This window comes from Macrobrachium rosenbergii, chromosome 16 (assembly GCF_040412425.1).
Source record: "Macrobrachium rosenbergii isolate ZJJX-2024 chromosome 16, ASM4041242v1, whole genome shotgun sequence".
Classification (NCBI taxonomy): domain Eukaryota; kingdom Metazoa; phylum Arthropoda; class Malacostraca; order Decapoda; family Palaemonidae; genus Macrobrachium; species Macrobrachium rosenbergii.
Genome location: NC_089756.1, coordinates 51632188 through 51646792, shown reverse-complemented (window position 1 = coordinate 51646792; position 14605 = coordinate 51632188). Strand labels below are relative to the sequence as shown.

The window sequence follows — 14605 nt, the reverse complement described above, 5'->3', positions numbered from 1 at the left end:
AGGACTCCTTCAACTGGATCTGCCATCGTGTTCCAGGACTTCAGGTAGACCTGTTTGCCACGGAGAGCAATCACAAACTCCCTTGTTATGTGGCTCCCAATCTAGATCCTCAAGCTTACGCCACAGATGCAATGTCCATAGATTGGAATAGTTGGGAGAGAATCTATCTGTTCCCCCCAATAAACATACTGATGAAAGTCTTACACAAGCTCAGGTCATTCAAGGGTCAAGTAGCCCTAGTAGCCCCCAACTGGCCGAAGAGCAACTGGTTTCCACTTCTCCTGGAACTCAAGTTGCGGCGTCATCAGATACCCAGACCCAGGCTGACTCAGATAGTACAAACGAAGCCTGTGTCAGCTTCCTCAAAAATTCTGAATGCCCTGGCTTTATGGACTTTATGAAGTTTGCCGCCCAAAGGGGGGCAAATATTGACCCTGTTAATACTCTGTTTATTGAATCCGATAAGAGAGATTCTACTCTCAGACAGTATGACTCAGCAGTCAAGAAATTGGCATCTTTTCTGAAAGCATCTGAAGCTCAAACTATGACCACTAATTTAGCGATAACCTTCTTTAGGTCATTGTTTGAAAAAGGCCTAGCCCCGGCCACTATCACTACAGCAAAATCAGCTTTGAGAAAGGTGTTTTTGCATGGCTTCAAGATTGACCTAACTGACTCATACTTTTCTTCCATCCCTAGAGCATGTGCTCGTTTAAGGCCGGTAACACGCCCACATTCGGTTACCTGGTTCCTTAACGACGTTCTGAAATTAGCCTCAGATATTAATAATGCCCAATGCTCTTATCTAGATCTGTTAAGGAAGACTTTATTCCTGATTAGTTTAGCTTCAGGTGCCAGAATCTCAGAACTGTCTGCTCTCTCCAGAGGTGTCGATCACATAGATTTCCTCCCGTCAGGAGAAGTTCTGCTTTCCCCAGATCATAGATTCCTAGCAAAAAACGAAGACCCTCAAGACAGGTGGTCTCCTTGGAAGGTGGTCCTCTTCCACAAGACCTGTCTTTGTGCCCAGTCGCTACCTTGAGGGCTTACTTGCAAAGAACTTCTCAGTGTTTGTCTGGTCCTCTTTTTATCAGGGAAAAAGGTGGAACACTTTCTTTAAAAGCTATAAGACAGCAAATCCTATACTTCATTAAACAAGCTAACCTGGATTCAGTTCCCAAGGTTCATGATATCCGAGCGGTAGCTACCTCTACCAATTATTTTCATAAAATATGGATTTTGCTGAATTAACAAAATACACGGGGTGGAAATCTCCATTAGTGTTTAAACACCACTACTTGAAAACACTTGAAGCTCTGAAATTTCCCACGGTGGCTGTTGGGAGTGTCATCCCCCCACCTTAAAATTATCCTTTACCTTATCCTTTCCCCCCCCGCCCGCCTGCCTCATTTATTTGCCCTACCAATTTTCCTGGGCCAATCATACCTCACTGCCTGGCTCCTCAATTTAAATAATGCTTGAAATTGTTGGCCTTTTTTGATGTTTATTGTGATTGTGTTTTTGATGTGTGCTGTTTTGTAGGTTTAAGTCTTGAGGTACTTCTGTAATTTTGTACTGCTTAATTTGGTACCTCCTCTCATGTTTTTTGCCATACTTTATATTTTCATGTCAAATTGTATGTTTACATAAGCTTAGCCTAACTATTTTTCTAATTTCCTTTGTTGTGATGTTCTGAATTACTCATGAGAAATAATTAAACTTATTTTCTTATAGTATGCGTTTTTATGCATGATCACCTTAAATAATTGTTTTCTTACATCTCCACAGTCTTGGTATGATTCTCTGTTACGATTTCACCGGGTGACACAGGGACGAGCTCAGAAAAGGGATTTTGACAAAGGAAAAATCTATTTCTGAGGGAGGCCCTGTGTCACCCGGTGACCCTCCCAGGTCCTAGCTTTCCCCCCCCTGCACGGGCATACCAAGCCTGGGGATGGGGTTAGCCTGGAATGAGTTAAGATGGCGCTGGGGTCGCCGTCGGGCGGGCGGGTGAGTGAGGGAGCTGGGTCGGCTCTCCACTCTTCCGGGGGTTTTGTCATTGGGATGTCTTCAGAGTGTGGTTCTGTGGCAGTGATAACTTCACTCACCCTTACCCATACCGACATCTATTTTCATTATAGATGCTTGATCTGGGGGTAGTAACCCCAGCATTCTTGATAGCATTTTTCTCTGGTATATTTAGCAATATTTATACCTAGAAATACGTGTTAGTAAGGAATTTCACCGGGTGACACAGGGCCTCCCTCAGAAATAGATTTTTCCTTTGTCAAAATCCCTTTTTTACTACAGCCAATACTTTTTAAAGTGCACAAATTGCACTTTATTATATAGAACTGGCAATTACAGAACACTGTACTGTACTTACCTATTTGCAGGGTTGCTAATAGAAAACTCGCAGATCCTGCTATAACTTGGAAATCTAATCCTTGTGTCTGATGCACAATATTTCCAATTTTTGTAATCTGAAAGCAATTAAAATATTTTTAAGTAATGTAGAAGGATGTACATGCAAACTGAGTTATTTCAAGGATATTAAAAATATATTTTTAGCTAATGCAGAACAATATACAGCACATAAGAACAGATATTTCAAGGCTACTATAATCTAAGTACATTACAAGAAATTGCTTACATCTCCACCACTCTCCTTGATGCCTATAATGTTGGGATGATGTGCCAAGTCTACTATCACATTCAAACTAAGATCAATAACTGAAAATCAAAATTCTTTCAATAATTGTGTACTGAAAAAATAAAGTTGGGAGAAAACTAATGCAATACAGAATTTACTGTAAAATTCTAGCAATAAGACAAAAAACCCTGTTACTCAGTTACACAATGAAAATTTGCTCCTCTTAGTGCAAAATACAAGGACAGTACTGTACTTCCATTAAACTAAGAGGATAACCTTCAAGCTTACAACCTTATCATTCATTCCCCTCTCCTCCAACCAAGCTGTCAAACTTCTGACTTGCTCTAATGTTCTTTTAGGCCAACACTGGTAGTTTGAAAGACTGATCTGGTGAAAGTGCACTGTGATAAAATATGAAAACCAACATACACTTGACTACAGTATAAATAAAACAATACAACTTACTTCTGTATACCACTGACAGGTGAAAAACAAAGGCAGTAGGTGGAAGATATTACAAAACTTTCTACAATAAGGTGCCTTCTTTCCTACCTCTATCCATATGCTAAGTCACCAGGTGCATTGATGAATCCTCTCTAACAATTCCTACCAAAAGCATCTTCACCAACTAAACCCTTCTCCTTAGCCTCCCTGTTGATGACCTACCCCTAACAGGTTCCACCCAAGCCTTCTTCACGCCTTCCTCCTCAATCATCCTTAACACATGCCCACACGCAGTGAAAATAACAAAATCCATTTCAGCCTCTGCAGTTCTGTTTGCTCTAGCTTCTGTTCCTTTTACCATCTTAATACCAAGTTTCCGAACCATTCACCATCACTGGTATGATTACATTACAATAAATCTTTGTGTATTTGGCATTCTGTTATCACACACTGCCCCTGCCGCCACCTTCCATTTCCCCCAGCTGGTGTTATCCTACTTCAACCTCAGCTTCACATTCTCCCTCCTGGCTTGAAGTAAATCCTAAGTAACAAATTCTCCACAGGTTTTAAATGCAAGCCTCTTCTACCTTGTTTAATAACCTGCCTCCTCCTTGCTTGCTGGATACCATAACCTCAGTTTTATCCACATTTACCTTATAACCTGATTCCAAGATTCCTACCACTCTCTTACCCTTCTTTGCAAGTCTCTCTGCCATAATCATCATATCAAGGATTTTTGTTAATCCCTTCAATCAATACAGCCATAACCAGCATGAACAGAAGTGGGCTAAGTGCCAATTCTTGACATACCCAACTTTAACTGCATTCTTTTGTTTTGCCATAAACTGCTATTTCTGCTGTCCTTGTTCCATCATTTAAACCAACCTAAACTAATCTTCCAGTCTTTTTTACTCTAACTGCCATACTATAAAGACAGCATCTTCTGCACCTCTCCCTTTAATGAAACCATATTGTTGTTCACCAATCAACAAAATTGCTTACAATCTCTCATCCAGTACAGGCAGTCCCCGGTTAATGGCGGGATTCCATTCTGACGGCATGACGATAACTGAAAATTGGTGATTTTTGGCGCTGATTTTCAGTTATCGGCGCCTCTGTTAGGTATGTATTGGTGCCAATACCCAATTATTGGTGCCAATAAGCAGAAATCAGCAATTTTCAGCCCCGAAAATTGCCGATTTTTCCGTCAGACAAGCCTCATAAAACCGGATCGCCGATAACCGAGCCCACTGATAACCAGGAACTGCCTGTATAGTTTCTAATGCCGTTCAACAAACATTCTGTTAGTCTGATTCCTTTATAATTCTGTACTTTGGTCAATAATACTTCCCTCCTGTTGAAACGTTTACCAATTAGACTTTCTTCTCAGTCATTTAGCATTACTTCCTCCTAAACCTGATTGGCTTAAGTAGCATCTGTTCTTTCCTCTCTACACCAAGTACCTTCAATATTTTAAATCTGTGCCTATGATGGCCGTGGCGCTTTCCAAATTTTCATTTTACCTATATCCATCTTTACTTATAGATTTTATCTCCACCACCAGCCCATCCACTGTCCCAACCTCCCCCAAATCTCATTTTCTGTTTGAAACATGCTTAAAATAAGCAGACCATCTCCATTTTATGTCATCATCCTTAAGCAAGATATTTCCTTCTCCATCTCTGATGACACCCGATTGATCCAGATCTTGTCTCTTTTTCCTTTCATTTGATTTATGCAAATATCCTTTTCACCTTACTTTGTTCTCAACTTATTAAACTCCCCTGTAGTTCAATATCATCTTGAGTGTCTCTCCTCTTCTCTATATCAATCCTTAGCCCCATCTCACTTTCCAATCCTTGAAAGCCTAGACTTTTGCCCAAGTGAATCTTGTACCTTTCTGTTTTCTCCTCCTTTTGACAACCCATAGCTGCCTGTTTGTCTAACTGCTTCCTCTGCATCTTTTAGAATTGTTTGCACATTACAGCAAATAATTTCTACTCTACCAGCTCCCTCCTCCCCAAATGATTCCTTTCCGATGTCTCTTTCATAACTCTTACAGTGCTTATTACTCACAATTTTTAAGATTCCTTATTTTAATTCTTGATCTCCTCAACCTCTTCTGGGGTTTTCTATATATCACATTAATATCCCTCACCAGCAAGCGCTGGTGTTTCACACATGCCTCACCAAGAATTACCTTACAGTTTAAAAGACTGCTTCTGCCTTCTCTCCAAACCATAAGGTAATCTATCTAGTTCTGTATTTCATCACTCTCATATGTCACTAAATAATCTGCCTTTACAAAACTGGTGTTCATACAGGCTAATCCAAAATTGTGCTGTTTCCAGTACTTATTCCCCATTTTTATTCCTTACTCCAAATGCATAGCCTCCATGAACCTCCTCATATCCAGGTCTATTTTACACTTTACCATTCATATCTGCTCCTAATATTATTATCTAAAAATAAGTAATGTTCCATAAATTTACCTCACAAATATGTGCACAATGCATCTCTAAATTTACTTCTGTCTTTTGCTATCACCCGCAGATCTAATACACTGACACGAACTCAGCAGACAAGACATTTCGGGGGTTTGGCCTCCCAATAATGAAATCTGTCAAGTAGCAAGAAATGGTAGCAAAGCCAACACATACCTAAGTCAAGTGAACATCTACACATTTTTTCCCAATCTTTCTTTTCTCTTTTGTTATGTATATTAATTTGTAATATTTTCTCTTTTGTTATGTATTTCTAACTGTAATCTTTCCTCTTTTGTTATGAATCATGTTTAATTGTAAGGTTTGAGGTAGATCTTGTAAGCTGAAAAATACAGTAATGAATAAATGAATACAACAGTATTGGCATGTGAGTGTCATAGGTAAATACAATAATGATGAAATATGTTGAAAAAGAAATAAAGTATCTCTTTTCCAAGATGTGACTGCTTCCTGTGTTTGCTCACCAGTCGGTTCCTGTTGTCAACGTGTTGTGGACAATTAGCAATTCGATGAAAACCCTTTCTTGTGGAACCGACACCACGTAGTATCCCATGCCATGCCTTTGTAACATGGCGCAATATTCGATCCACATTGCATCAGAAAATTTGATCTGGCTTGACCGGAAAGGGGCGGATAATAGGAACCAATCATTGTGTAAAAAATAAAAAACTCCTTATATGGGAATGACGATTGTGTCGTCATTAGCTCCGACCATACAGCGGTATATAAGCTTCGAGAAAAGACTTCCCAAGACAGAGATATAGAAGACAGAGACAGTACTCAGAGGTCTGACAAAGCAAGGTTCCGACGGGAGTATCCCCTTCAGATGACCTTTACTCTTCTCCATAAAATCTTGTCCTGCCCGAAATGAAGAGAAGCAGTCAGCCCTTCCTGCTTATGATGAGAAGTTCCTAAGCATTCCATGTTTGAGATGAGGTGAAGCAGCGAGCCTACATACCAGTGACAAAGAAAAATAGTCAGCCCTTCCTGCTTGTGTGGAGGAGTAGTTGCCAAGTCCTTCCTGCCAGTGACAACGTGAAATAGTCTGCCCTTCCTGCCTGCAGCGAGGACAAGTCTTCAGTCCTTCCTGCCCTCCATTTGCACAATCTCTGGATTCTTGAAAAAACAGCATTTGCTGCCACATCTTAAAGACAATCTTTTTGTGACGTCTATGAGCCCGTGGTCATCGTACCAGCAACATCTCTGCTGAGTTCCCAGCCGCCCTTCTGTGATGTCTTCAAGCCCGAGGTCATTGTGCCAGCATCATCTCTTCAGCTGAAACCCCAGCCACGAAAGGATAACTCGCCAATTCATCAATTAAGTATTAAGATTGCTCTACCTTGCAACCTGTTCCCCCTATCTATAGCTGCTTAGATTTATTTTGTTTAGTGTTACGTTGAGTGAGAGCAAAGGGGAAACAACTTCATTTTCTTTGTAAATAAGGTTGTGAATAAATGTGTTGCAGTGTTGTGAGAGTTTCTTTTTATATTCATTTCCCATTTTCAATTGTTGGTGTTGAAACATTGTTATTTGGAGTTTGAAAGAACCTGGAACGATTCTCAGATTGTGATAGTGAGCATGTGTAACGGCCACTTCTGAGCCTATACTTGATTTAAGTCTCTGTTTTATGAACAGAGGTTTGATCTCGCTTATTCCGAGACATTGTGTGATAGCAGTAACGTGAGCCGGCATCATAAGTTATATCTTTCCCTAACTAAAATCTGAGGACTACTGGAATGAGATACTAAGTACAAAACTAAAACCCTTTATTGACAAAATCAACGAAAAATAACTTCTTAAAAATTACGAAGAATGAAATCCAATGTTTCACATAACTATCAGAAAATCTTCTAAGGAAATAATGCTCCAAAATCATAAACCCCTAATTACAGAAAATAACTCATCTGTCAAAACATGAACACATCAATCAATTAAAACAGGTCATCTCAAATGTCATACCACTCTCATCCTCGTAGGAGGGGGGGAGAGGAAAAAGGAATAGGAATGGAGTGGAACAGAAATACTCCACAAGTCCTCTGGGACAGTCTCCATGTGAAAATCACTCACATCTTCAGACACACATGAATCGGATCTCACAAGTCCACCTGAACAACGGTTCCTCCCATTATATTCATTGTGTAACGCACGAACGAACGTACTTTTTGTGACATCATTCGAGGTCATAGTTCGGCAAGACACGCCTCTGTACTTCGAGGCGTCATGAAGTACACGTACACACCATACATTATTAAGAAGCATCCTTCAAAAACCGGATTTTGTAACTGGTTCAGCTTCTAGAACGTTCTTTGCTGAAAACGTATTTGCCAGCCCGTGTCTTGTCACCAAGGAGCCTTTTGCGACTTCCTGTGGTATGCGAATTGCTTCAGCAGTTTCCTATCTGCTGCGTACAGTGAAAATGGACCCTGCGAATAGCTGACCCAACTTTTCAAAGGTCACCTTTGCGAGCCTTTACAGATTGCTCGGTCCACGCACCTGAGGTGGACCCCACCTCAAAATGTCTAGGTGCAAAACTTATATATATCTTATAACACATATTATAGCACAACTGTTAGTTCATTCAAAAAACATTAATCTAGACCTTCCATTTCACTCCTGGTACTGCCTCACGCTGAAAGGCCTGCGACTGCATCAGTCCAAGCTGAATGTATTCTTCCACTAGTCTTGAGACCTTCAGCGATCCGCACTAAAATGAATGGCTCGCAAATCCTTTTAATCCACATCCAACGCCTCCTCGAAAGTACGGCAACATGAAGACATCCTGCCCGACATCTCTCCAAAGTGCAGAAGTAACGTTGACAGCTTTCTCATATGTTGAGGACGGTGAAGCTATTCCAACCTCTCCATTTCGAGGGAGTGGTATTTTTCCGTGAGTCGGTCATATCGACAGTCATATAAAAAGTAACTCTGCAGGCTATTCCCTATACCATATTATTACTGGAACCAGATAAGACTACTGGTGCAAAGGTCATATGTTCTCAATGTGAAACAATTCCAAGTTGGTACCCGGAATTTCCACAGTCAACTCACTATCAAGTACACTAACTCTAAGGAACTATTCATAAAAATTCTATCCAACAGAAAAAGTACCATCGAGAATCCCATCCATACACTGAACAACGAAAGGCAATCCTAGACATCTGAAAAGGTATCATATCTCAAAAAGACATCAAGGTTCTACTCCGGTTAGCGAATATTGCAGTACCTTTGACTAATTCTCAACACATTGATAGCAATTGACTTAATGGCAATCGCTGGTGATCCTAACAACTACAATTACTCATGGTACAGCTCCCTTATGTTTTAAAAAGAGAACTGAAAAATCCCAAATATTCTAATTCGATATCCCTATCAAAAACTTCCTAAACCTCTCCGAAATCCTAACTGACATATCCCAACCCGTAAAGATCAGACCCGTTTGGTTCGATATACTAAATACCTCCCCAAAACAAAATCCTAAACAACAAACCCTTATTCTGTAACTCTATATTCAAAGATATTGCGTCAGACGACAAAACACATCATAACATAATAACATAATAACAAGAACACACGGGTCAAATCTCGTATGAAATTAGCCCATGTCACAATTCCCAAAATCATATGAAAGAAACCATTAACTCAAAGTAACCCATTACTATCGCCAAGTGCGAACGTTGAAATCCCTAACATTCTTTAACATCCATATAAAAAAAAAAAAACTCAAATTCATATATCTACAAAACTCTACGGTATTCTGCACACAATTTACACTACCAGTTACTGCAGCTGGGACATCAGAAATCACAATGAACCTTCTGAACTATTAAAAATTCCAAGAAAACTCTACGGAGTAACGTAACGTCCTCCTGAATTACAAAAAACTACAAGTCATGCTCATTTACAACCCATTAACACCTCGAAAAAAAATGACCCAGTAACTACCCATTACCATAACAACCATACAACCCAGGGTCTATACCCATTAACCCGTCTTTTTTTCAATCTTAGAAATATGTGTCAAAATCGAGACACACCAGTGTTTTCATTCACAACAATAAATCTATTTCCCAATTTTGCTTCAGGTCTATACTGGATTATAGATACTTTCTTTATTCCCAGTAAAATTAGCAAGACCGTCTAAAGTCTTATTAATAAACTCCCTACCATTGTCTGTGATCAGACATTCAGGAACACCATATCTACAAATTATCCCTTTAAAGAACGCTATAGCAACTTCCTCAGCTGATTTGTACTTCCGTGGGAAAATCTCGACAAAACGAAGTTAACTCTCAACAACTACTAATAAATGTCTATAACCAACAGCGGACTCTGAGAAGTTACCCAGAATATCCATATGCACTCTCTGAAACGGCCTATGTGGTACGGGATATGAACCCAAACGACACGACACTGTCGTGCTGGCTTATTCGCATCAAATAGCGCACTTCTTCACAAAGGCTTCCTGAAAGGTGGAAACATATTTTTCCAAAAACTTTGACCTGACGTGTTTCATACGTCTTGTCCACACCTAAATGAGGAGAACCAAATTTTCAATGTACAATGTCTAGAACTTGTGGTACACAGACTCTCTGGCACGATGATTTGTGTAATTTCACCCATGCTTCAAAAACTTCTCAAGTTATACTTAACTTTCCTCACCAATAAATTATTCTCCAACTCTAGACCAGAAAAGGCAACTTATACCCTTTCTTCGGTGAAACTCCCTAAGAAATGCCTTAGCATCTGACAACAATTTATCTTCATCTTGCTTTTGTTCAAGCAAGCCTATGTCCCAAGTGACATTTTCACCTGTAATATAACACACGGCGTTACTCTCACTATCACAAACAACAATCTCTCCCGAGACTGCCGACTCACTATTTCTCCCCCCAGTTGTGATGCACTGTAGAAACGAGTATGTCCTCTACATGCGATATCTCAGAACTACTAATATCAGAGACATTAGACACCAAATATTTACTCTCTTCTCCCACACAGGATTTGGTGTGTACTCCCTCATCCTCGATCAGAAAATATCTGCTCAATGCATCTGCAACTACATTATGCTTACCTTCAATGTATTTGAGGTTTGCATCAAAATCTCTCAATGTTAGGGAGCCAACGTGCTCTCTTGGGCGACAAATTTGGCTTATTAAAAGCTCTAACAACGGTTGATGATCTGTAAAAATCTCAACTTTATTTCCAACAACAACATCTTAAAATGAACAAGGCTAGAGACGACTGAAAGCCTCCTTGTCCACAACTGACATCAGCCTTTCGTTACTACCATCCATCTGTTTTGAACTTTCTGCTATAAAAGCAATTGGGTGTAATTTCACAGTTCTGCATCAAACACGCACCTATACCTTCCTGACTCGCGTCAGTCACTAAGGTGAACGGTTTACTAAAATCTGGAAACTTCAAAACTGGTGGGTTCACTCAAAGCATTCTTAAACTTCTCAAAAGCTAATTGTTGACTATCACCCAAACAAACTTAACGTCAAATCTGTCAATAATGAGACGCTATTGTAGAAAAAAATCCGCACAAAACGGGCGAAAGAAACCTACATACCTAGGAACGAACGAATCTGTTTCCTGGTTTTGGGAACTGGAAAACTCACAATGGCTTTAACTTTCTTATCATTAACTCTGACTCCCTTTTTGAATCAGTCAAAAAAAAAGGTCAAGTTCACTTCTCCCTGGCCAAAATATAAAAGGCCACAAAAAAGACACGGAAAGCGCTTCAGGCACAGAGAGAGAGAAAAGAGAAATTCAAGTTTCCCACCCTGATTTGCTCAATGCATCAAGGCCTGATGACGCTTACAGAAAAAAAAATGCTAACACCAAACAAAAAGAGAATTTCATGCCATTCTCTGTCATCCTACGGCAAAACTGCTGGCATCAACACTTCCCTTTGTCCAAACGGAAAGTGTCACTCAAGCAAAAATAAAAAACTCCTTAAACTGGGAATGACGCTCTGCCCACATACTCACACACACATACCCACATGCACACACGTGACGTGACTACAAAACCAAGAAGTATTCACACTTCTGCAAAAACTGTTTTGCACCCTGGAGAAAATCATAAATATCACGTAGGATATTACCCAAATATTAAAGTTCCCAGAAATAACCCAACAACCAAATAATACACGCCGAAATCGTTCCTAACACTTGATTTGCTATAAAAAAAAAGAAAAGAAAATACAACACACCAAATACAACTATCAGTGCTTCACTTTCGGCGTGGAGGAAAGCAAGCACAACGCTCCGCCCAAACTCGTGACATCAAAACAATGTCACCGTGGTGATGAAGAAGGATTAAGTCTTCATTCCTTTTAACAGAAACATTAGTCAAAACTCAACGGCAAAACACACAGTTGTCCCTATCACCAGTTACAACACAACGAAAAGGACAATTTCACATCAACCCAACTAAAAAAAAAAAAAGATAACATCACAACACTTACGTTAGAGTGACGCCGAATTTCCATCAATGCCTCGTCAGAGAGAAACAAACAAAAACATCATCATCTTCACGCTGTTTTAACACACGCATAGCGGTCTTAATATCGCAATTATTGCACAATATCACTGTTTTTACCCCTACCCAAAACACTCTCACAAAACACTAGCTAGCGAGAGATTTTGTTTAGTGTTAATTGAGCTCGCCTGACCAGCAACTGCTGACTCCCACAAAAATCTTATCCTGAGATGCCAACACTAATTTATGTCTCTTCGTTGAAACATATACATGCCTAATTATTTAACACCTAACTGCCCTAACTACCTTATACTATTTTTTAAAACTAACCTGGAAGGAACTGCTGCCTCCAAAACTGTAACGGCCATTTCTGAGCCTATACTTGATTTAAGTCTCTGTTTTATGAACAGAGGTTTGATCTCGCTTATTCGGAGACATTGTGTGATAGCAGTAACGTGAGCCGGCATCATAAGTTATATCTTTCCCTAACTAAAATCTGAGGACTACTGGAATGAGATACTAAGTACAAAACTAAAACCCTTTATTGACAAAATCAACGAAAAATAACTTCTAAAAATTACGAAGAATGAAAATCCAATGTTTCACATAACTATCAGAAAATCTTCTAAGGAAATAATGCTCCAAAATCAAAACCCCTAATTACAGAAAATAACTCATCTGTCAAAACATGAACACGTCAATCAATTAAAACAGGTCATCTCAAATGTCATACCACTCTCATCCTGAAAAGGAGGGAGAGAGGAAAAAAGGAATAGGAATGGAGTGGAACAGAAATACTCCACAAGTCCTCTGGGACAGTCTCCATGCGAAAAATCACTCACATCTTCAGACACATGAATCAGATCTCACAAGTCCAATTCGAACAACGGTTCCTCCCATTATATTCATTGTGTAACGCATTCTGAACGAACGTACTTTTGTATGACATCATTCGAGGTCAAAGTTCGGCAAGACACGCCTCTGTACTTCGAGGCGTCACGAAGTACACGTACACACCATACATTATTAAGAAGCATCCTTCAAAAACCGGATTTTGTAACTGGTTCAGCTTCTAGAACGTTCCTTGCTGAAAACGTATTTGCCAGCCTGTGTCTTGTCACCAAGGAGCCTTTTGCGACTTCCTGTGGTATGCGAATTGCTTCAGCAGTTTCCTATCTGCTGCGTACAGTGAAAATGGACCCTGCGAATAGCTGACCCAACTTTTCAAAGGTCACCTTTGCGAGCCTTTACACGTCTGCAGATTTCATACTGGACTAGTGCTACAATTTTGTACTACTATACATATTGGTGCCTCCAAGTTAATTACCTATTAATATTTCTTCCAAATCTGTGTGCATAGCTTATTCAACATATATTACAACATTACTGTTACTAATTTTGTATGGCTAACAAAAATTTACTTAGTAGTTCTTACACCTTCCAAAACTTATCATAAACTACTTGAGCTTAGGCTATCTTATAGCAATGGTTGAAACATTGAGTAAATATATAATGACATTACAACACCATTGGTATTTATCTGGTATGGCAAACAAATTTTCTCAAGTCCTTACACCTTGTAAAATGAACATCATATACTACTTGAGTTTACTCTCTTTATTATTGGTTGAAACATTGGGTAAGCATCTAAGACATTATATTTACTGATTAACACAAGTACATTAATCCATATTTGATCAAACCTGGAATAAAATAACCATAAACCACCCATGAGAGAGAGTAAACAGACGGAAGGTGCAATTTACATAAAATCAACATATTAGCTAAGAACATGTAATTTAATTGTTTTAATACAAAATTGAGAGCATATACCTATGCTGTCATTAATATTATACTGTAGTGCAAACCAATAAGTGTATGTAAATTTCCTCAGTAAATATTCTCAGCTCACTTTTCCATTACATGTAAACTGCAGTTCCATACTTAAACTTATGCCTGTCTGTTTACTTTCTATGTTGTTTACAGTATTGATTTTATATTCCAAGTTTCAATAAAACATTTCTTAATAAAATGTAATCAATAAAATTGTGTTTCCCAACACACACAGTGCATACATTTTTACCGATTTCAACCAATGATACAGCTTCAGCTTATGTGGCTTATGACCTGTTTTGGATGGTGAAAGTATACTGTATCTTTAATAAGACTTCAGACAATGATTTAGATGAAATGTTTATTAATTTAATAGAGATACCAAACTATGTGTACAAAACAGAAGCTGTTCCCACAGTATAAAATTAGCTAAATTTATGCAGTGCATTGTTGCGATCTTTACTTTATCGAATAGCTTGCAAAACCCTCCAGAAAAATTATTATTGGTATCTAAGAAAGTAATAAAAAAAAAAAACTAGATCAACAAAACTTGAAACATTTCAGACTGCCTCCTCCTTCCAACAACTGCAACTTTCAGAGGATATACATATTCCACCTGCTCTTAATGTAAAATAAATTTCCATAATAAAATTTATTATTTTGATACATACCTACAACTTAAGAT

General features: G+C 39.0%; 1 protein-coding gene across 1 annotated transcript in view; it reads right to left on the bottom strand.

Moving 5' to 3' along the window:
• The window catches only part of LOC136847432 (4-hydroxy-2-oxoglutarate aldolase, mitochondrial-like), a 63487-nt gene that overhangs the window by 28714 nt on the left and 20168 nt on the right, over positions 1-14605 (bottom strand). Inside the window, exons 5-6 of the mRNA XM_067119123.1 lie at positions 2654-2733; positions 2387-2483 (exon numbers count right to left, since the gene is read on the bottom strand). Of these exons, the coding sequence (XP_066975224.1) occupies positions 2387-2483; positions 2654-2733 (177 nt within the window). The remainder of the gene's footprint in view (positions 1-2386; positions 2484-2653; positions 2734-14605) is intronic.